Source organism: Lissotriton vulgaris, chromosome 2_1, assembly GCF_964263255.1.
Source record: "Lissotriton vulgaris chromosome 2_1, aLisVul1.2, whole genome shotgun sequence".
Lineage (NCBI taxonomy): Eukaryota > Metazoa > Chordata > Amphibia > Caudata > Salamandridae > Lissotriton > Lissotriton vulgaris.
This window is the reverse complement of record NC_141687.1, coordinates 504,125,884-504,150,477: the sequence shown is the minus strand read 5'-3', so window position 1 is coordinate 504,150,477 and position 24,594 is coordinate 504,125,884. Positions and strand designations below refer to the sequence as shown.

Genomic DNA, 24,594 nt, shown 5'->3' with positions numbered 1-24,594 from the left:
CCTTGGATAGTAAGGTTAGCATTACAAATAGCAGCCTCAAATAATGAGCTGATAGAATTTAGAAAGCCAGCTTTCTGGCCTGGGGGGCGGTAGATAAGAGAATCCCTGAAGGTGTGTATTTTTTTTAGCCCTAGGTTAAATGATAGGGCTTCACAGTCCTCAGACTGTAATGTAGTAAAATTAGCCCTAATATTCCCACGGTAGGTGACAGCCAGTCCCCCTCCTCTTTTTAATGGACGGTCCTGCCTGTGTAAACGGTAACCTAGGGGCGTGGCCATGAGCAGTTCAGGCATAGAGGAGTCAGTAGCCCTGGTTTCCGTGATAAACGTGAGGTCAGATTTGTAAGTGTCAATAAGTTCCTTTTATTTCAGGCGCATGTTTCACTAGAGAGCGGGTATTGATTAACGTGCAAATAAAATCAATGGAGTCATTACGTTTTTGGGCTGGGGTCTATAAACTTAGGAAGCCTGAAAAACCCAGCAGTTGAAAGCCACCGATCTCGCAGGTTACTTCCAAGCCCTGAAAGAGAACTAGGTAAAAACAGTCGCACTTATGATTTAGGTGATTAAAGTTGTGGAGGCTTTTGCTGGAAAACGAGATTCTGGGCCTTGTATCTGAGGCAAGACTGGCAGTCTGGTGCTGAGCGCGGTCCAGGCATGGACGGGGACAGACAAGCTTGCCTTTTTGTGCGACCGCTGTGCGCTCGACTGAGCATTTCTTTTAAAGTGCCCTCCCAGAAATAGTGCGCAAGCAGGAACACAAACACTGAAACGCCAACCAACCCAAAATGGCTCTCAGGTGTGGCGTACAGCCGTCAGCACTCACTCCGCTCAATCGGGTTCCCCCGCGGCAGACACGAAGAGTGTGACGAATCCCTCCACAGTAAGTGCCCAGTAACCCTAATTCCTACTAGTTGCAGTCACGATTAGGAAAATGTTTTGAGGAAATGAAAGCAATTGCAGTGCTAAAATGAAAAGTTTAAAAGAATATAAAAAGCTGAGCAGTTCCTTACTAACTCTTGTGTCTTGAATGAGTATCTGAAAAGTTTCAGCGCTTTATCCAAAACTCCTTCTGTTTTCTTTGATCGCCGTATGTTGTCAGGGTTTGCCAGATGTGATTCCCTTTCTCACTTTGTCACTGGATTCAAGCTAGCCTAGCTGATGACGGTGTTTATTTATTTATTTAATTTGCGGGTTTATAACGCGCTAGGATCACCTCCCAAAGGAGTATCTCCGCGCCTTTGGCAACCTTCCATCACATAAACAGTGGGTATATACAATATACACTAGTTTTGGAATAAAAAGGCTTTCAGCTGTTTTCTAAACGGGAGATACTCCTTGCAAAGTCTCAAGGAAAGTGGGAGGCTGTTCCACAGCGTTGGGCCAGCAATTGAGAGGGCTCTACCACCCTGTCTAGCCTTTTTTGCTCTCTGGACCTGCAGCAGAGCCTGTTCACTAGACCTCAAGGATCTCAAAGGTTTATAGGGGAAAAATCTGTTAGACAAATACACAGGGCCTTTCTTCTGGAGACACTTGTGTATAATGCAACAAGTCTTGTACTTCACCCTTTGCTTGATGGGAAGCCAATGCAGGGTGTTCAAGAGGGGTTTGGAGGGGGTGCGAGGGGGCTGGTTTAGAACAAGACGGGCCGTGGTATTTTGGACTACCTGCAATCTGGCAGTTACTCCCTCATTTGCTGATAGAAGCAACCCATTGCAATAGTCTAAGCGACTCAACACTAAGGCCTGCACTAACGTCCTCCTGGTTGAGTCAGAGAGCAAGGGAAAAACTTTCCTCAGCATTCCGATGACATGGAAGCAGGACCCCACCACTTGGTTACTATGTTGCTTCAGGGACAGCTCCTGGTCCAGACGCACACCGAGATTTTTAACCACCTGCTTGGGCTCTGGGACTGGGCCAAGATCTTGTGGCCACCAGTCGGGGGACCACAGGAGTTTGGCCTCACCGAACAGCATCACCTCAGTTTTTGCAACATTGCATTGCAGGAAGTTAGATGCCATCCAGTGGGCCACTGCCTTCATCCCCTGGGAAAAGGAGTTCCTGACCTCATCCGTAAAGTATTTAAAAGGAAAGAGGATTTGGGTGTCATCCGCATATGACACAGGGATAAACCCATGGGACCTCATGATGTTTGCTAGGGGGGCACATAGATATTAAAAGAGTGGGGCTCAAACAAGAGCCCTGTGGCACCCCCTTCGAGATCCCCAACTCCTCTGACCGATAGGCACCCAAGGTGACTGTTTGGGTGCGATCTGTCAGGAAACTCCTCAACCACGCTAGAGCCCCACCTTCCAGGCTGATGTTAATAAGCCTGGTGGTCATGATGTCATATGACACGGTTTCAAACGCCGCAGACAGATCCAACAGAACCAGGATAACAGAATGACCTTTATCCTGGAACATGTGTAGATCGTCTGCGACTGACAGCATGGTGGTCTCGGTGCTATGTCTCGGCCTGAAACCTGACTGGGATGGATCCAGTCCATTTGTCTCCTCAATGTATCTAGACAAATGCCTATTAACAAATTTCTCTATCACTTTACCCATGAAGGGAAGGAGAGAAATAGGTCTCAAGTTGGTAAGTTCCGTCCAAGGAACGGTGGTATTCTTTCTCACCGGTCTTACAAGTGCCCTTTTCCAATCCCTCTGGACCTCTCCCGTGCTTAGTGACAGTGTTAATTAGCTGCTGGATTTCTGGGCCCAGGACTTCCTCCAGCATGGGCATGATGCGGGCAGGGATGAGGTCCTCAGGGCTACCACTCTTAATCTCAGTCACTAGAGTAGTAACTTCCTCTAAGGAGATAGGGGGAAAGCTTCTTAGGCACTTAGCTTGTGACTTCTGTTGTGTGTTGTTGTGGGAAAGGCTGTTAGGATCAACCACCTCAGTTATCTTTGAGGTCATTATCTTTCCGCAGATTGCATCTATCTTTTTCATGAAGAATTGTGAGATCCCATCACATAGATCTTGAGATGCAACCTCTATAGTCTTGCATGCCGCAGGCTTTGTGAAAGTTTGTAAGATTTTAAATAAAACTTTGAAGTCTTTCCCTGCCTCAGTGAGTTGCATCACGATGTGGCTTTCACAAGCTGTCCTTATGGCCTTGTGATATGACCTAAGTGAGGTTATATGATGTTGCTTATCCTCCGGCCTCCGAGACTGTCTCCATACTTTTTCTAGCTTTCTGGTTTTTTGTTTCATCAGTCTCAGATCCTCGGAATACCAGATTTCTTGCTTGACTGCCTGACGGGGTTTATATATTTTCAGCGGGATGGTGTAATTAATCGCTTCGCTAACTGCCTTTTCAAAATGCTTAAGTTCAATTGAAATTGTTCCCGTATAATCATTAATCAGGGGAGCTTGGTAGGCTTCTCGAAAAGTGTCCACCGTTAATTTGTGCCAGGGTCTTCTTTTAGTGGGCAAGGAGGACTGTATGCGTGGCTTATCCATAGCATCAGTATAGAATTTTAAAATAAAATGATCAGTCCATTCTACCTGGGTGGGGGATATACGCATGGTTAGAGGTGAGTTGGAAAACACCAAGTCCAAAGTATGGCCAGCCTCATGTGTAGGTCCCTGGTTAATCTTTTAAGACCTAAATAGTCCATGTCCATTAAGAGGGTTTTAGCCTCCATGCATTTCTCTGAGTCGCTATGCATATTAAAGTCCCCTACTAGTAGGAAGTTCTGATTTTCTTCTATAAATGGTGCTAGAGCCTCCATAAGGGAGATGGAAAAATTTCCACTCGAACCTGGGGGTCGATACAATACCGCACCCCTTCTATTTTCCCTAGATGCGGAGGTAAGTTTAAAGATCATTAATTCCATCCGCGGGGTACTAATTTCCTCCAAGATTGTGATGTTTAGCTCCTCCTTATATACAATGGCTACTCCCTCTCCTAATTTATTAGGGCGGTCCATTCTGGTTATCTTATATCCCATCGGGATACCTAGTGTGATGGCTGGAACTGAGTGAGGCTTGAGCCAGGTCTCTGTTAAGAAACATAGGTCAGGCCTCTCTGTGGATATCAGGTCCCATACCTGTATGGCGTGCTTCACCAGCGAGCGTGCGTTACAAAGCAGATTTTTGCTCCCCAAAGGGGGAGTGTCCTCTGTGGTCTTAGCTGGGACAGTGTTGTGTGTTTTCTTGCAGCTAGATCCCGCTGATGGCTATTGGCCACTACCTCAAGGCCGAACTGTGTATGGCAAGTGTAGCATGTAAAAGGTCCTTCCAGGTCGAATTGTAAGGTAACATTGCATGCCTTTGATGATTGGTTCCTTAACCCTAATAATACCTGTGAGGTGTAGGTTAGGCGCCTATTACAGGGATTCCTCGTGTTGGTAGGGGATATTGCCATAGTCTCCTGCCCCTGGCCCCGTCCAGTCGCGGACGGGCGCAGACGGGCTGGTCTTTGGCTCGTCTTAGGCGCAGGAGTACCCCGAAACCATTCCCAGGATGCTTGTTTCTAGTCCACTGAAGACATGGCTTGGCAGTTTGGGCTGCACTGTTCCCATGAGGAACAGGGTCAAGACTGATTTGCATATGGCTGGGTCTGAACTGGGGTGGCGAAGTGAGCTAAAGAAAAATGATGGCTTCAACCCAGATCTGTGACTGAGGAAAAGTTTCAGCACTCCGTCCATCATCTCCTTGTGTTTACTTTTAGAAAGTTGGCATTTTCTTGTCACCATTTGGTGCCTGCAACCTCTATCCTGGGTCACATGATGATATGTAGCTGGCAGTTTGCCTTTGTGTATTCCTCCCAGACAGTAAAACAAATGGGAAATAGGTGTTGACAGGATGGGCCATCTCTGGCTTGACAGGGTGGAGGAGCTGTCACCTGTCACACTTGCACACCACAAAGACTCTGCCTCAGTGCACTCACAAACGGTTTAGCATTAGTCTTTTGTAACCCCATACAAGCAGGGACCAGCGCAGGGAGAAAATTTGCAAACAACAATGGGATTGGAAATCTCAAGTACCTTCTACTACTTCGAAGTTGCCATCTTGTATAAATATTTGACCCTCAGATCCAACTTCCACAGTGCACATCAAGACCTGTGGAAGACTCCAAGCAACTGCTATGCTTCTCTGCTGCAAGAAGGACTGCTACTCTGCTGCCCTGCTGCCTGATTGAGAAGGAAAAGGTTACACAGTTATTAGAGCATGGCAACATAGTTACTTGTAAGGTCAGGATAAAAAAATAAGCCCGAATACGTAAGGGGCAAAGCAGGCAAGGGGAAAGGTTTACGGGAGGGGTGAAGGAGCTGGGAAAGTAGACAGGTAATGTAGGCGGGAAAGAGGAGGGGAGGGTGAAGGACACTGCAAAGAAAGAGGACGCGAAGGGTAACGGGAACACAAACCGGTAGACGAGTCAAAGCAATGTCCAAAGTCCAGTGAGCTGTGATCCCAGGGGAAGTGGTATCACTTCCCTATCTCTGTTTCGGGAGGCTCCCTTTACGCAGTGGACTCTCTCAGAGGGGTCTCTGAGACTCCAAGGCCTACATACTGGATCCTTCCCCAAAAAGGGGAGAGGGAGTACTTTGGCAAGGGGTGCCATACCATACCTCAGCTGTGTGTGGCCCCCTTGGCGCAGTGGACTCTCTCAGCGGGTACGCTTAGACTCCAGAGTATAAATATTGGATCTTTCCCTCACAAGGGGAGAAGGAGTGCTTAGTCAAAGGGCACAAAGGACAGGGGGCTAGGCAGACTAGCAGGCAAGGTGAGAAATTCAGGGGAGAGTGGATATGAGCTAGGAGCTAGGGAGGAAGGCAAAGAGAGAAAGAGTACTAAATGGGAACAAAATTAATTAATGAGTTATTATATAGCACTGGCTAGACCAGATGGAATCGGAGCGCTTTACATGAGGGACAATATTTTTGCAATTTACATCAGTTAAAAGTTACATAAATATCAAGAAAAGCATTTAAAGAACATAGGGGACAAGGTGAATGGAGCAAGGAAGGGTAAGGGGATAGGGTAAAGGGGTAGGAGGAAGATAGGACGTAGAGACAAGAGGAAAATTCGCCCAAGTTCCGGCTGGGTAGGTGACTGCAGGGAGGGGGAATCCACAACCCATCTCTTCTTTAGCTATATGGTAGCTCCACCGGGCATCAGCCAAATCGCTAGGTCTCCACAGTTTGGGGTAAGTTCCGCAGGTTCCGAGTCCTGATGTGTAGGCAGGTTAGGGGAACGGTTCAAGGTCTGGTCAATGTCCAATTGTTGTCCCAGGGAAGAGTTGCATTGATTCTCAAGTACGGCTGGCTGCTCTTATGAATCTATTGGGTGTACCTTGTGCTGATCTAGCCAAGTAAATGTGAATGATGATTTATATCTACATTATACAAGTAAAAAATATTTCATCTCTTGGTTGTGTAATTTTCTGTTGGACTGTTTTCAAATACAAAATAAGACAGAAATGTCTATTTTCATTCAAACGTCTTCAGAGAGAGCAAAATAAATGCAGTGATAGATTTTTAGCAGGAATCTGTATTGCATGCAATCCCTTTTGTGTATTGGGCTCAACTGGTACATCCGAGGCCACGAGTTATATTTAAAAAAAACTGTTATCTTTTCTCAATTCCAAAGGTGGTAGAGAAAAAAAACATACAACTATGAAATCACAATTAAAATAGGTGTTTTTCTATTGATGCAGGTAAATTCCAATTCTCAGATCTTGCACCCACTTCAGCACTACCACAAGGATGAAAATAATGGACTACATTTGAGTACCATTGTAAAAATATATAAACGTCCAATTGTTGCAGCTTATGTTCTATCAAATTTGAAATTGGTATTTAATTCTGGATCAGAGAAATATATAAAGCAATGTTATTGGATCCTTTACGACAGTGTTCTGCACTGCTCAGGATGCTTCTTCATGTGTACGTGCTTTAATGCCACCTCCAAAAGAGTCTTCTACAAGGCCCAAGACGCATTTTCATGCAAGCATAATATAATGCCACCTCCCAAGGGGTCTTCTATTAGTTCAAGAAGGGTTTTCATGCATGCATGCTATAATGCCACCTCTGAAGGGTCTTCTATGAGGCCCAAGAAGGTTCTTCATGCTTTCATGCCTTATGCCGATTTATTTTTATCTCTGGTTCTCCAGTGTCAGAAGATGCAAGCCTGCAGGCTTGGAAAGGAAAGGCACGGGAGGTCTTTCCTCGCTTACACTGAAAAATAAAGGGAGTAGTGGTCACAAAAGAAGACAGAAGACTTCGTCAAGCCAATCTCCTTGCCAGCCGATTGCCTGTGCTTAATTTCAAAAGATTTTATTGGGAGAAAAGATTTTTACAGACAGAGTCAGACAGAGGATGAAGGCAATAATGGTCTTGCTGTCGCTACATACATGGCTGTTGATACATTCTGCTTTGACATGGTGAGTGAATGCCCTTCGACTCCAGTACTCTCTAATACCACTGTTCTTTACTTTCAGATTGATGACGTTGAGTGGAAGTTTTTACTAACTGGTGGCATCGGCCTTGATAATCCCTATTCGAATCCTTGTATCTGGCTTCCCCCAAAATCTTGGGATGAAATTTGTCGCCTGGACGAGTTACCAACTTTTAAAGGCCTGCGGAAGGATTTCATGCGACTGAAAGATGGATGGAAAGTCGTATATGACAGTTTGGTATGTAGTCATTCTTAGGACTTCCTAGAATGCATTGCGTCCACACGTGGGAATCACTTACATGCATATCATTAAATTCTAAAGACAGTGGCGAATGATAAACAATGTTTTACTGCATTTAAAAGTGATATTAGACTGAGATTGACAACAAGCACAAGTCGTCAGTAGTGAAAATAGAATATATTATTGTGTGTAGGAACTCAGTCGTTTTCGTATCAAAATGTTAATGCTGTGTTACTTATTAACATCAATAAAATTGACAAATTATTGTTGACAAAGAGTCCGAGAAAAATAGGAGACTGAAATGTCATAGATTTCCCCTCTTCACTTTTTTTAACTTATTTAGACTTATTTTCCCTGCACGTAGGCAAAAGAAATCACCACTTTGATAGTGACAAATTCTGAACCATTGTTGTGTTTTTTGTCTTTGTTCAAATTACTTTTGAAATACTTGGGGCCTGATTACGAATTAGAAGTAAGAGTGCGGAGATTTCCTGGTGACAGAAATCCGGCCAGTATCTCCGCACGTTTACTACTGTTACACGTTAAACCCACGGAATGAGAATTAACTGTGTTATGCACAGAAGTACTGTGCATAGTATCCCCTTTAATGAGGAGATGAATGCACACATTTACCTCCTGCTATGAGCAGGTGTTACATGAATGTCGGAGTTTCTTTCTGGGTGAGGGAGAGGGCTAGAGAAAGTAAGGAGGGATGGACAAGGGGACAAGGCTTTGTTGTTGGAGCAACAAAGTGACCTGCGGTTTTACCAGCTGGAATTACTGACCGGTAAAATCAGGCCAGGATTCTCCAATACCCAGGAACCTCAATCACCAGCTCTGCAAACAGCTATAGTACCCATGTTGAGTAATTTCATGTAGCATAGTTTGCCTCGATTACAAAAGCCGTTTTCAGGTGTACAGTGACATGCTGCCCTGGAGTGGGCAGCTGAAAATCACTGCTGCCTGTCCGCCAGATTACAAGAAACTTTGTGATATGGTGGACGGGCGGCGCGGTGGTCCCGCGACTGTGCTGTTTAAAGGCTCATTGTGAGCCTTCAACAGCACCGCCGCAGGACCGCCTGTGCACGTTCCAGAATGGGAAGGAATTCACCATGTTGTTCATTCCTTACCATGCAGGAACTGGGGGTGTAAAACTACAGGGGGGGCACAACATGTGCCACCGGCATGCAATACCATGCATAGGGGCAAGAGGGGGCCCTGTAGGGCACCCTTTATTGCCTCCCCGCCACCTTTTTCATGGCTGTGTGACCACCATAAAAAGGGTGATGGAGAGGCAACTCAATATGCTTGGCAGTTCTGCTGAGGCACCACTAGCATATTTTGAAGTCAAACCACTGCCGGATCCTTAATCGTGGCGGTAGCAATGATTTCGTACCCTGCGATCACCACACTTATAAGACTGGGAGCAGTCCTGCAGGGTGCCTGTGGTCATACCGCCACCATGAGTACAGTAGTCCAGTGGACCGCCGCAGAGATACTAATGCCCCTAGACTCGTGTAATACAAAAGAAATAATCCACAGAGAGAGATTTTGATCAGCCCCTTTCACCCATAGGTTTCTGGAAATGTCCTTCACGTTTTGGATCAGCCCGCTGGACAGCATATATTTTAATAGGATGATCGGTCAAACCCTTTAATCCATAGCTTTGTCATTTGTGTAATTCACATTTTGGTGAAGCCAGCAGGACAGTCATCTGGTAATTGGAGTCCTGCTCATGTTTAATGACACCATTTTCCCTCTTTATGTCTAAGCCCACATCAGGAAGGGGTCCCAGAAAGCAAAGAAAATCATTCTGAAGCTCTGACCCTGTCCTCAAACTCACTTGGGTCGCCCACCACTATTCACATCATTCCCTGTACCGGCACTTACCTGGTACTAGGAGGCACGTGGCAGGTAGATGTTCCACAAGCTGCTGCTTTGTGGCTCCTCCCTGCTAGCCCTCTGCGGTGACTCCGTTCACAGCTTCGCCCTTGGGTTGTCTGACAATCACAGCTAATTTTTAAGTGCCAAGATGCATTATATTTTCTTCCACATCTTATGCACTGGTGCTGGCTTTAAGGGGGTACTACAGCTGCAAAGAGGGACGGTCTCTGGGTGGCCTCAGTTGTTCCGTTTAGGGAATTTGCCCATAGAAAACTATTCAGTATGACAGATGGTCAGCAAAAAGTGAAAACCCCTGTGAACGAGTATATTAAGGCATCTACTGTTGACTTCACAGCTCGTGGTCTCAGGGACATGATGCTTAAGTCATGTTGGATTGCTTGCTCACTGTCTTCCGACTAGTGCCTCTTCCTGCCTGATGACGCTTCAGGGAGCTTCCTATCATTAATTACAATGTGCTGCACTGCCACCTTATGACTGCATCAAGATGCCTGCTGTCAACAGATACACCTTGGTATGTGTCGCCTGAGGCCATTCCCAAGCTGGTAGTCATCAGTACAGTGCTAGATAAGAAGTCAAGACCACTTCAGAGCACTTGCTAGTTGTCATCAACCATACTCTGCTTTATGTCGACCAAACATGCTTAAGGTCGCTTAGTAATTGTGATAAGGCTTGTGGTGCCATTTGCTACTTGAGTTTGCTTCAGAGCCATTCCTGTTTCAGTCATACACAAAGCACACAAAGGAGTTACAGTGAAGAGAGCACGCAAGCAATGTTGACGGGGAGGCCCTGTGAAACCTTACTCATGAATGTCCTTAGCTCGGTGTATCAATGCAACCGATCAGCAGAGAAGAGAGGCAGTCCGGGTCTAAACACTGAGCACCATCAAACGTTATCATCCCTCCTACAGCCCCGAGAGCCAGTCACCAATGTACATGGCTAACCCTTTGCAACAGTGTTGTATTGAAATATAGCCTAAAATCGTTTTGTTTGTTAGTAATAGAAAATATATACCTTAAAATACACTACCATGCCACCTTTTGCAGCTGCCAGTTGTTTGCTTGGAAAAAAGAATAAATATAACAGTATTTTATTAAATATCTTTCATTTAACCAATAGTGAATTGTTATGGGAGGTGTTTGTAAAGTGCAACATCTGCCATTTGTTAGGCCTGATGGAGTGAAGCAATGTTGGTGATTTGTAGTGTCGTCCTACGTGGGTGTCCATAGCCTCGTTTCTATGTCCCAAAAGCTGTTGTTGGGGGGACTGTGACCTTATGGCCAATGGCTTTGCCCCAACGTTCTTGCCCGTGTCTTTAGTGTCCTCATTACATATATATATAATATTGGTGATCTCACACCTAACCACCAGGCACACGTATTAACCTTTTTTTTGTGTACATTCACCTCTATCTGGCCTTCAACCGTTCACCTTCAACCTCTCCCACATTAAGTGGACTCTATCACATTCACTAATTCACATTCACAGTCACCCACGTTTGCCCACCAATTCATTTCATATTCACCCACTCACTCACATTCATCCACCCAATCACCCTCCCTGTTCATACTGCACCCAACAAATCATATCACTTACCAAGCACATTCTCTAAAGCAAAGCCATACCTATATGATTTGCCAAAGCATGTTAATCGTTAGGTGGTTTAGGCGGATTCATGTTTTGAGGAAAGCTCTGCCACCAGACACTGTGGGAAGTCGCTTCAGCGTGATGAATTAGCACTTTTTTTTTCTACATTCATGGCGATTTTATTTTCATTTTTAACAATAATATTTATTTACTTTATCACCATTAGATACTGGAATGTATATGGCTCCAATGGGGATTTCCTTCTCTACTTTTATGAATATTGTACAAGTATCTTTTAATTTGATAATGTTTTGTCTTATGGAGGAGGAATGGTCCTGGAACCTTGCTTTCCTAATTACCGCATATTTAAGGAAGAATTGCGTTTGTATGCCCAAGATTTTTGTAATATTTTTATTTAAAAAATGAAACACTTATCAGGGAATCCCTGATGCATTCCTATGGGAGGACAGCCCCACAGTAGTGAGAAACCACAGTGGCTGTTTGTCACTATCAGGACATTTCACACACTTAAGGTACATGTCCTATCTTTTACCTACAATGCGCCCTGCCCATAGGGCTAGCTAGGGCCTACCTTAGGGGTGACTGACATGTAGTAAAAGGGGGTCCCGGACATGGCATACACTTTAGGTGCCACGTCAGAGCGGCAGTAACACTGCACGCACAGGCCTTGCAGTGGCAGAGGCCTGGGATAGGTTTGAAAGGCTACTCCGGTGGGTGGCGCAATCAGCGGTGCAAGCCCACCAGTAGCATTTAATTTGCCAGCCCTGGGTATATGGGATACCACTTTACAAGGGACTGACAGGTAAATTAAATAGGACAAACAGGTGTAGACCAATCTTACCATATTTAACACAGAAAGCACACACACTTTACACTGGACAGCAGTGCTAAAGTGCCCAGAGTCCTAACACCACCACCACCATGTCAGCAAAAAGGCCAAGAGGAAGGCAAAAAGTTTAGGGATGACCCTGCAAAAAGGGTCAAGTCCAACACACCCAAACAACACATACACTATTGAATGCACACCCACAAGCACCACAAGCATAACACCCTCAAGCACCACAATAACATATTTTGTTTTGTGTCACACAGACATTGTTTTATTCACTTAAACAGAGAGCGTACTGTATTTTAGCTGCCTTCAGAAATTGGCTTCTATGTGTCTGTCCTTTAAGCCAATGCCTGCTTCAAATGTTCTTTGTGTGTTGGATCAGCCCTTTGTATGTTTTTGGATGCTTACATATTTTATGTTTACATTTTGCATTGGTGATTGGCTAACAAACTAATCGCCCATGGCTTTTGAGCCAGTACTCCTGGGTGCTCATGTCAAATTCAAAACATTTGAAGGCTTGCTAGTTTATCTTGTGAGGAAGATTATTTAATAAAGGGTTCTGTGCTTCATCTATTTTTCTTACCGGAGCCTCACCTTTGAAACTATTGTTTCAGTCATTTGAGACATGTTTCTGTCAAATAGGTATAGGGGTCACTCACTTTTTCCCTTTTATTTTCTGAAAAGGATCACACATGTGCAATGCTGTAATTTCATTTTTTTCATCCTTTGTTAATTTTTTCTGTTTGAAAGATTTATACTTTTGCCAGAGCTGTGAAGAAAATGAGAGAGAAATGTTAACGTTAATTTCTGGCTTGAGTGCACACAAGCAAAGCAAAGGGGACGTAGAGAAGCTTGCTTCCACCTAGTTGTTTCCCTGTGATAACTCAAGGGGTGTATCAGAGGTATCCAGCCCTCAACCTTCTTATAGTACCCAAACATCGTGAACGACGTATGACCTCCATACTTCACTCCTAAAGAGGTACATGATCGTTAAGAAGGCCATTAACAGTAAGGCATTTTGCAGCACTTTCATATTGAAAAGGTCCCCTAACTTCATGAAGCCCTTAATGTCATGAACATTTTCAATGGTATGAAGTACATTAACACATAAAGGCTTCGATGTCATTAAGATCTTGATGTTGAGACAACCCTCAGCATAAAGATTGTCATGTTCCATGGAGGTAGACCTATAGAACTCGCCTATATCTATAGAACTGTAGGCCTCTAGAACTGTCCCGTGATTGAGTAAGAGAATGAGGAATAAAGGAGTCATAGCTTAATCAAGTTTACAACTTTCACATGCTAATTCATTATCCATTATTTTTGTTAATGGCTCACTGGCTTGCCTACAGTAAAATAGCTAAACTGTACGTCAATCTCTTGCATTCATTGCTCTTGTGAAGTGTCAAGAAACCTATAATTTGGAAGCAGGAATATGAAAATAAGATTTTTTTATATCTTGTTCCATGTATTCTGGGTACCAATTTCTTGGTTATGGTCTTTCATTTAACAAAGCAGGGCATTGTGGGAGTTCTAGTCTTTGTTTTACATAGCCAACACATTTGATAACAGTTATTTATGACGGAAAACTGAAGCACTGAATTTGTAATGATTGTTGTAAATAGAACAATCCTTTAAACTTTTGTGTCAAATATTACTATAAAAAAATCTGAATTGCAGTAGTGTAATTGAAGCTAAGTAGGTGATGAATGTACATAGAAACTCAAGAATTCTACCACACAGTAAATGTGATTTCTCAAGGGATAGGCTAAGAATTGATTAGTCACTGATTGCAAACTTTATTCTACCTTAAAATTGATTTTGCCAGCAGGTAGTCTAGAGAGTAAGTGTATATATAAACGCAATGGGTTCTGATCCAATCAGGCCTAATACATGGGAAGGGATCAATATTATAGTATAAAATCTATAGGATGCCTCTCTTGTCCATTGAAAGACTTTAGTTGAAAAATCTAGTGTGCACAAGTATTAATCTCATTTATCATTGATAAACTTATTTTTGCTTATATTTTCTAATTTCTATGGTAATCGTATCTGTTTAGTACAGACAACACAAATATGTCCAACAAATAACACAAGTCTACATAAATCAAACATTACATGTAACAACTTAAAGAGATTATAAACAAATCCAGGCGTTACTAGACTTGATATTGAGTCCAAATAAACTCACTCCATTATGTTTGTTTATTTTTATGTTTATGCGATTTTTATAGCATGCAACTACCCGGGGGTGTCTCGGCGCTCAGAATACAGAACCGTCACTGTGGCAAAAAATTATACTGAAAAAAACAAAGTTTTTAGTTTTTTTCTGAAGCTGATGAGAGTGGGGGCGGTTTTGATGTGGAGGGGTAATGAGTTCCAAAGTTTGGCTGTGGAGATAGTGAAACATCCATCACCCCAAGTGGCCCTTTTTGTACGCGGGACTTTCAGCAGATGAGCTGAAGATGAGCGTAGTGTTCTTGAATGTTCAAGCGGGCAGAGTGCATTTTTAAGAAACTGTGGGCCTGAGTTGTTAATGGCTTTATATGCAATGCACAGTGCCTTAAATTTTGTCCGGCTCCTGATTGGGAGCCAATGCAGCTGTCGAATGTAAGGGGAGATGGAAGTGAATTTAGGAATGCTCAGTAAGATTCTGGCTGAGGCATTCTGGACTAGCTGTAGTCTGTTGAGGACTTTTTCCTGGGCACTCAGAAGAAGGGCATTGCAATAATCTGTTTTTGAAACCAAAGTGCTAATTAGGGTTTTGCCGGCCGACGAGGGGAGGTATGGCATCAGTTTCTTTATTTTTCTCAGGATGTAGAAGGATGAGGAAACCACAGAGTTGACATGTTGATGGAAAGTCATTTTATTATCAAATATGACTCCAAGGTTACGAACCTTGGTAACAGGTTGAGGTGGGGCTCCCATCTCGGATGGCCACCATAGGGGGAACCAGATTGGTTCCAGTTTCCCGAATGTCATCACCTCTGTTTTGTCAGAGTTTAATTTGAGACAGTTTGATGACATCCAGGAACTGATTGCTCGCATACCCTCTTGGAAATTTGCCGCAACTGATGTACCATTGTTGTATACAGATAACACCAGTTGAGTGTCATCAGCGTATGTTGTAAGGACAATTCCGTAAGATTTTATTACCCTCGCTAAGTCCAAAACATAAATGTTAAACAATGTCGGACTTAGCGAGGAGCCCTGTGGAACTCCGCAGGGAAGGGAAACGGTATGGGAGGTGTACTGATCCATTTTTACTGTCTGTGGGCGGTCAGCCAGGAATGAAGCGAGAAGTTCTTTAGCCTTATTCTGAATTCCTATTGATGAGACACGGTCGATCAAGGTGACATGATCGACCGTGTCGAAAGCTGCAGAGAGATCTAGCAGTATTAATACTGCCGCTCCTCCTTTGTCCAATGTCATCCTTATTTCATCTGCTGCTTTTAGTAATGCAGTCTCGGTCCCGTGACCCTGTCTGAACCCAAATTGGGTGTCGTCCAGTAGGTTGTTATTGTCTATAAATTTCGATAGCTGTATATTCATTATTTTTTCGAAATTTTTTGCTGGAAACGGAAGACATGCAATGGGTCGATAACTGGCGGGAGGAGGGGATCGAGAGTAGGTTTTTTAGAAGGGGTTTGATGATCGCTTTCTTCCAAACTGATGGATATATGCCCGTTGTGAACATAGCATTGCAGATGGTAGTGAGAGCAGGGGAAATAGCTTCTGGAATGAGGTTAAGGATGGTGGGAGGACAGGGGTCTAGAGGTGATCCTGATTTTGTGCCGGAGACAAGTCGTTGGACTTGTTCCTCCGTGGCAGTTTCGAAGGCCGAAAAACTGGGAGCATTACTAGGAAGTGGTGGAGTGATGGTGGCAGCAGAGTGAGAGTGGGTGAAGGCTGAGAAGATGGTGGTAACTTTGTCTTCAAAGACCTTGGCAAGAGAGTTACAGAGATCCTGTGATCCGTCAGAGCGGGGGATAGGAGGGGTAGAAAGATGGGTAACCACCTGAAACAGTTCTCTTGCGGAATTCTTTGCCTGATTGGTTTGGGCAGTGTAGTAACGTGACTTTTCCGGGGTGATGAGTGATTTATACTTAGAAAGAGCGCTTTTATAAGCGATTTTGTCTGTGGAATCGTAGCGGCGGCGCCAGTGCCTTTCCAAATTTCTGCAGTGTTGTCTCTGCAGTCGTAAGGATTCTGTGAACCACGGGGCCGCGGGAAGTTTTCTGGTGCGATGAGAGATTTTAAGGAGAGCTAGAATGTGACAAGCTCTGTTTAAGCAGTTGAGGTAATTAATGGACGCTAAAAAAAGGTCCTGTTCGTTAGTGGTCAAGCTTTCGAGCAGCATAGCCGCTAATTGCGGGGGGTTGATATTTTTCCAGTCTCTGAAGGAGATGGGTGAAAATAATGACGAGGAAAGTGGAAGAGGGTTACGATTTATTGTAAAACAAATGGCTGAGTGATCAGTCCAGATAAGAGGAATTACAGTCGTAACCGAGATGTGAGGATTGCTGGTAAATAGCCCATCTAATGTGTGTCCCGCTTTGTGGGTAGGCTGTTTGACGTATCACCCCTATTCTCACATGGGATTAAACGTTTTTTTTTTACAAAGACAAATATGGTGATGAATGATGAAATTAGATAAATACTCGTGCACACTAGATTAATGTGCTGTGTTTTTTAAACTAAAGTCTATCAATGACGATGTGGGGTATCCTATAGATTTTGTACTAGATAGTAAGTGGACATGAAAGTAGCATTTGTATATACATCTCTCAGTCTTGTGTTAGTCAGTGTGTGTGCCTATATGTTGGTTTGTCGACATGGATAGCTGACTCTTACTAGCTTGCCTTGCCGTCTCTTTACCAGTTCACAATTCCTAACTCTATGAAAAGTCCCACTTTCTTAAATTGTTTGTCCAGATACTTGAATTGTGCCTCCTGCCCTACTTGTTCCCTTCTTCTGTCTTCTGCAGCCTATTTTCCTCTCCTCCTTCCTTCTTGCCAACCACAGGCAGTATTATAGTAATGGCGCCCTGCCCCAGTCTATGCCATGGCATGCCTGAAGTATTGGGCATCTGGTGCAAATTGGGGCAGTGCCCCCTATTACTATTAATGTCCTGCCCACTGGAGCTGCAAACACGTGCCTGGCCTGTGGGCAGTACATTAGTGAAAGACAAAGTGGCTGCTTCAAGCAGCCACTCCTCATTTCACTGTGCAGGGGGCATTAGTATGCACTTTAAATTGGGAGGCAGAGATCCCCCTGCAGTCAAATGCAGTGTTGTGTCATGCGGGCAGGTGTCTGGGGGTCCATGGGACTCCCTCTAGCCCCTCCAGTTTGCTGACGTCAGCTCACATTAACTGCTTCTCCTGACAGCCTCTTTGCCTCTGCGCCCAAAATACAGATTGAGCAGAGAGGCAACTCCCTCATTTGTACGGGGCAATGCATGGGGTCACATATGCAGATGACAAGCAAATCATTAGCTTTCTTTATCAGAAAACCTCACTATCATTAGCATTCTTTCCTGAAGGATCAATTACTTAAAAGTGGATCCCAGTAAGACAGAGCTGCTACTTCTCAGCAAAAGCGATGCTTTTGTCACTGCCTGCTTTTCCTCTAATCTGGACTTCTGCAACAGCATCTATCTAGGTCTCCCTCTGGCTATCTTGTTGGCTAAAGGATTCCAAATGTCGCCGTTTCCCTTTTATATTATCTCAGAAGATATGAGCATGTTTCAACTGCTCGCAGAGAGCTTCACTAGCTTGCACTGTAGCAGTGGGTTTAGTTCTAAATCTTGTGCCTAATTCATAATTCTGTTTCCATCTGGATCAGTCGTGTTTAGCATCTCTCTTCAAGCTCTATCTGCCTTCTCATTTGCTTTGCTCAGAAGGCTTTCACCTATTGACATATTTGCAAGCGCTGGGATGCCTCCGGGTAGCCATGCGCTATATGAATGCTTCTACAATTACAATTACAATAAACAAGACTTGCATTGACTGCTGCTTATTTCTGTTTTGGGGGCAAAACTATGTAATGAGCTAACAATTCCCGTGTGACCAACTCCACATCTGTTCACCTTTAGGAGAGCTTTGAAAACCTTTTTGTTTTATTAACTTGGTTTCTCTGCAGTCTGTGTTCTTGGTTAAGGTATGTCTCAGTTTCAAAAGACCTTTTGTTGTTACTCCACTAGAAATACCAAATCAAACCGAACATGCACTCAACGAAGCATAACACTTGTCTGCACCAGCTGTATGTTGTAGTGAAAGGGTTCTTCGTGGTGAAGTGCATGGGTGCCTGTAGATCTGTGCACGTGAGAGAGCATAGCTGCAAAATCGGCCCTGTAACAAAATCGGCCGAAAACCGACCCCGGCAAGGAGCTCGGTCGCACCCCAGGGGGCCGACCCAGCACTTTGCCAGGGCCGGTTTTCGTTCTCAGTGCGGCTCTTTGCACTGCTAATGCAATCTGTTCAGCTTCTCCCGACTCTTAAACTGTAATAGCCCAAGATGTTGCCCAGGTAAGGACGCCCAAGGAGCGACACACACAGGTCTCCAAAGCTAGACCTATTGGCTTTAATTTTTCCTTCAGCATAATCAACATGGTTCTATGACGCTGCTGGTTGCCTGTCACTCACGCTATAAAGAAAGGACGATAAGTGGTTCTAAATGTGAATAATAATAAGTAGTATATGTATTACGTGAGATAGAACATACAATTAACAAATATATCGAAAAAAAATCCTTGCTCACGTTAATGTATTACATTGATACATTGCTACATCTTCTGAAACTGTGGTAACATCGTTTTTGTTTTTATCACGCCATATAACAAAACATAGTGATCAACCTATTTAAGAAGCTAGATGTTTTGTTAATAATGCATTTATGATCGCTGCAATCAATAACGTGTCGGTACAGAGGTGCATTTGTACTGAACGCATATTACAGCCACCGCCATGCCGCCTTCCATTATCTGTCGAGCCGCGTCTTCTTGGTCTCGCGGCTATTTGCAAATCTTGGTCGGCTCTGAATTTCCCCACGGGACCACATTTCATTTGCTCACTCAGTGGAATAAATATTCACATCAGGAATGCTGTTCAGCTGACAAAGCCCAGCAGGCAAGTCTCCATGCCGTAGCATTGCGAAAATAAGTGACAAATTAAATAAGGCTAACCTGCTGTGTTTGTGCTTGCAGGAACCACACCACGAGCCGCTCCCGGCAGAGTGGCAAGAAAAAGTGGGCCAGTTTCAAAGGATGCTCCTCATTCGCTGCTTGAGGCCCGACAAAGTAAGTATGTTTTTAGATTACAAAACGCCTGGGCCCGCACAGATCGCTTGTTTAAGCCGCATATCAACACATTTCTTTTCTTTGCACCAATAATGTGTGATGCATAATAATATTTTCATTATCACGCTGTTTGTTTTTGAAGTTGGATTATGAATAGGTGAAAACGAAATCTAATATGTGCTTTATATTCAGGAAGTCCGAGTACCTGGAATAAACTATATGAATACCACAGAAAAATAAGTCTTTCTAGTTCACAAAGTCTGGACAGAACAGCATTGAATTAAAAGCAGTGATTTGTCTGCATAAAATAAGAGTAATAACGGCACTGCTGATTGACCAGGCTGCCCAGTCTTGATTCCCCCTCACATCTCTTTTTGCCACCACATTGCACTTGTGTTTACTTCGTTTGTGGTGGAAGGCAGGCATTTCTAATGGACCCTTTCCATGCATATTCATTGGCTGAACCCTCTTTCCGGGACTTAGACTGGAGCTAGAAACATTTTCACACGTCACGCGCACTGGATGACTTCCCAGGATACCACAGACAAACCCACGTGACTGCATAGCCACGCGAATGCATAGCAAGTGTCTGACACCCATAAAGAACACCCAGCCGTTGGTGACCCAGTTCCTTTTTTTGCCCATATCTTCATTGGTGTAGGATCCAAAGCCATCCCATGTTCTCAGTTTTGAGTGTGAGTTCATCGAGTGCAGTTTCTAAATTTTAGGCTATGTCTCCTTAAATGTCCTCAGGTTTTAAGACATCTTCCAAGAGCCAGTGACTGCTGTCTGTCTTGGATTCACAGTTGGGGTGCTTATATTGTTATATGGGCCCATTATGCTGCTTCTTGGTTTTTGTGTGCATTCATACACCAACTTGTACCTGATCTCGTTCTGGGAGACATTCTCCACCCAGAAAGCACACATAGCATAAGAGGGACCACAAGACCATGGTAAGAAAAGGACCAAGTTGAAGGAAGGGACATGTTCATCCTCTGAACATATTCCTGTTCTGAAATCTTTGCAAAAAACAGATTTCCCTATTGCTAGTCCTTATGCAGAATACATCATAGCTATGCTGGAGGATTTTAGCAGGACCCTTCTGACATAGCTGTTTAATTCATTATTATACCTTTAGCAGTCCTTCAGACAATTGTTGATTGGAATGATGATGAAAAAGTGCCAAGAAGTACTGAAATTTGCTTTGCAATTTACCACAGAAAATGTTTAAGTGTTTTCTGTTTGAAGTAATTTGTGTTGATTTCCTTATCCTTTTTAAGTACCTGGTAGTGTGTACGTTTTTGAAGCTTGTAATGAACAGTTTATACCTGCATTTAACATTTTCCATGACAGGATGTTTCATGAATTCACATATTCCCTATCTTCAGGCTGGTAATTCAGACTGGTCAATGTTTGCGCATCAGTGTAGATGTACACTAATTTAAAATTAAAAACTATCCTAGATTATAAGTTGCCAGTACACTTTATTGTGTGCCCTGAACTGCAGTCAGGACACCCAGAGATTGCTCCCATCTGAGGCTCCAAATGTCAGATTGTCTACTGCACTTAAAATATGAAGGGATCCTTGACACTCTTCTCCCAAATTTAATCTTTTTTGTGACTGTTTTTGACAATCTGTCTCTACTTTAACATTTAAGTCCCATAATGAGGAAGGCTAAATACAGGCAGCAATTTTCGTTGGTGCTTTTTTGATCAGTGAGGTTTACTTCAAGATGTCTTTGCCTCCACATGATAAATGTCTCTTCAAAAATGCAGTACATGGTGTACTAGGATGATTTACAAAGAACACACACAGGATATTTCTTGTTTAAATCCCGACCATGAACCACCAACAAACATGGGTAATATTTGCCCACTACACCCCCTGCTAAATCCCCTAAAGATTGGGACAGGAAACTGGCCATATCACTAATGGACGAAGGTTCAAGCCCCGTAACAAAGATGCTAAAATTAGACTTGCTGTATCCCAAAAGAAGTCCACAGAATTTTTCAATGGCAAGGAGTCCCCCGAGACTTCCTTGAAGCCTGTCTAGTTGGTCCTCAAATTTAGAGTAAAACTCTTTCAACACATCGATCTTCATTTAGGACTACATATATTCCCAAAAAACAACTTCACAAGACGAACCCTAAATGGTCAGTGTCATTGAATTCTGCTATAAAAAAAAGTAGGATAAAAAAATCAAAGGTGGAACTTTTGCCATCCACACATGCAGCACTGGCCTCTGCACGGCACTCAGTGAAGTGACCACCATTGGTTAACCTCGTTGGTGCCTTTTCCTAGTGAGAAGACTCTTTATCCACCAGCACCTCTTTAACCACCGTTTGTTGCACCGTCAGTTGCCAGACCATCAGTGGTCTCTCCGCCGGCTCTCTGTGTCAACGGCAGCCGCTGCAGATTTGTACTTGTCCGTTCTGTCTTCTTGTACATTAGTTTTTGCTAATTCTTAATATAATAAACAAACAGCTAGTCCACTAGTTCCGAATGGCACTTCTAACTTGCAATACATGCTCTTCTCATGATATATCTTATACGCTTTTTGAGAACAACTAGCTGTACTTTTGAAAATACTTTTTTTTATTGAATTTCTAGGTTATTCCAATGGTGCAGGAATTCATAATTGATCACCTTGGTCGCCCCTTTATTGAACCACCTCCATTTGATTTGTCCAAGGCGTTTGGTGATAGTCACTGCTGTGCACCATTAATTTTTGTGCTGTCTCCTGGTGCCGACCCCATGGCAGCCCTACTCAAATTTGCTGATGACCAGGTATATTTAATTACATATCATTGTAAGGAATACATCTCTTTTTTGATTTGTGAACGAGATTTGCAGACCAATAAATTATGTTTTGTTCAGCTTATTTAACAACGGTGGAACTGTAGCAGAGATATCCAAAACGTAAAAATTTAAGTATATTGGTTACTTTGTGATTTGTGTATCAGAAATATGACTCCCGGTGTTATAGTATTTACTTTTATGGCCTGGCTTGACAATTATATGAGAACCACCAGGAGCCGGGCTTTGGGAGCCAGGTGTACATGTTTTGATTGGGGATTCATTGTGTTCTTCCAGGAAAAAAAGTGCTTGCCTGCCACAGAGCTATGATCAGTTTGTCTATTTATCCAGCTGCTTGGGCTTGAACTTTCACGGGCATGCACATGCCACTGTAATGATATTTAAATGTCTAAGATAAGTAGATAATTTGTAGCATTTTTCTTTGACAGCAAGACAGGCATTCATTAATGTATATGGAATTTAGGTCTGTCTTGACAGTGCATTCATGAGCTAACATCCTGGCATTGCCAATGCCTGCTTGACAATTCCATCCATATCTGTACGTTTAAATTGTGCTCCTATTATCAGAACTTGTGCCTATTTATTCTGTGTCCTGTGAAACCGTGAATTTACAAGTAATGCATTTCCACATAAATGTACACTCACAATTGTATGCCAGTTAATGCTGTGCGCAGTCATATATTTCTGATGGATACATCTGACAGTGGATTCCTCACCTTGTGAATATCCCCTGCACCAGCAGCATTCGGAAACTTTTGTAGCTCTCCACTCCGACGCGGACGAGCTCGCGACCTCGCTGATGTCACCGGAGCCCTAAGAGTGCCTCGTCGGCGTGATGATGTCAGTTCCCATTTTTCAGTGCCGTCGACGCTAACGTTATTTTGGGACTCTCCGTGGTTGTATTGCTACTTTGTGTTTTCTAGCTTGTATCCTGTTCTCTTTTGTTTCTCTTTTCAGAAGATGTCGTCGAGAAAGTCAGGATTCAAGCCATGCAGGGAGTGCGGTGGACATATGTCCATAACAGATCCTCACAACAATTGTGTATGGTGTTTGTCATCAGACCATGACGTCGAGGATTGCGCTTCCTGCAGGAAAATTAACCCGAAGGCTCTGAAAGAAAGGGAAGCCAAGCTGTTAATAGCAAAGATGCATAAAGAAAAAAGGGTCCGGAGGAGTTCCAGGTCCAGGTCCAGGTCCAGGTCCAGGTCCAGGTCGGGCTCAAAGTCGACGTCAGGTCATGCTTCAAAACCCAAGAAGCACAAGAAGAAGAAGAGGCACAGCTCTCAACGTCGTTCGGATAAGGAAGAAGCTCAGACGTCGTCCTCTAAATTACATAGACATCGTGAGGACTATGTATCCCCTTCTCCTTTTCCAGAGAGATTTTGACTTCTCCTGTGGCTTCACCAGTGCAGTCGCCGGCACCGATTCCTTCTCCATCTCTGGAACATTCTCCGGCTCCTGTAGAAGAGGTACCAGTTCCTGAAGGGGCGTCGACTCCAATGGATCCACCGTCGGTGCAAGCAGGCCTGAGTCCGGTGATGCCTATGCCTGAGCGTATTCCAGGCGAGTACCCTCCTTTTCCTGGTCCAGGGCAAGACCCATCGCATTATCTTAATGCTATGTATGGTGTCTTTGCGAGCACCTTACGGTCCCATGGGTTCTACAGCGTTCAATTTGGGGGTTCCTCAAACCTATGCTCAGGCTCCCTTTATGCCTTTTCTTCCTACGGGTACGTCCTGACATTTCCCGGCGCCGAGGCCGTCGACGTCGATTCCCCCTTCTCCGGCGCTGTCAGCTCGACCTCGTTCGACTTCGATTGTGCCCATGGATCCAGGTTTGAGGCGGGTTCCGAATCCATCAGAGCCGTGTACGACTCCGTCAGCGCCGGGCCCGAGGATAAGGTCCAGGCGTGAGGCACAAAGATTGTTGGAGGAACAGCAATATAGGGAGGATGAGATGGAGGAAGGTGAGCTTCAGGAGTCAGACGACTTTTTTGAAGACTTAAGAGTAACTAGTGGTCTGGATATGTCACTAGAATGGCAACTCTCTCCTCCTTCGGAGGTTCCCTCAAAGGATGTGGCTCCCTACCACACTTTGATACGTAAGGCTGCTGATCTGTTAGGTCTACAACTCCCGACAGCGGAATTTAAATCCAACATTCTAACAGAGGTACTTCATTCTCCTTCTGCAGTAATAGAACGTTTACTACCATTCAATAACGCAATCACTGAACCGGTTATGGAGGTTTGGCAAACACCCTTTCCGGGCCCGGCAGTCTCAAGATCTGTTGCCAGGAGATTCAGGGCGCTCCAGGAGATCCGGAGTTTCTTACTTCACATCCTTCACCTGAAAGCCTTGTTATTCAAGCTTCCTGTTCAAAGAAATTAGCTGGTGCTTTCCCCAGATTTCAGGTGACAGAGAGTCAAAAAGACTGGATCAGGCAGCTAAAAAGGTGTTTTCTTCAGCGTCCATGGCACTTAAGTCCA

General features: G+C 43.9%; 1 protein-coding gene across 1 annotated transcript in view; it reads left to right on the top strand.

Moving 5' to 3' along the window:
- DNAH7 (dynein axonemal heavy chain 7) overlaps window positions 1-24,594 on the top strand; it is a 1,812,153-nt gene that overhangs the window by 1,323,743 nt on the left and 463,816 nt on the right. Inside the window, exons 52-54 of the mRNA XM_086955398.1 lie at window positions 7,454-7,648; window positions 19,198-19,290; window positions 21,902-22,078. Coding sequence (XP_086811524.1) covers window positions 7,454-7,648; window positions 19,198-19,290; window positions 21,902-22,078 — 465 coding nt within the window. The remainder of the gene's footprint in view (window positions 1-7,453; window positions 7,649-19,197; window positions 19,291-21,901; window positions 22,079-24,594) is intronic.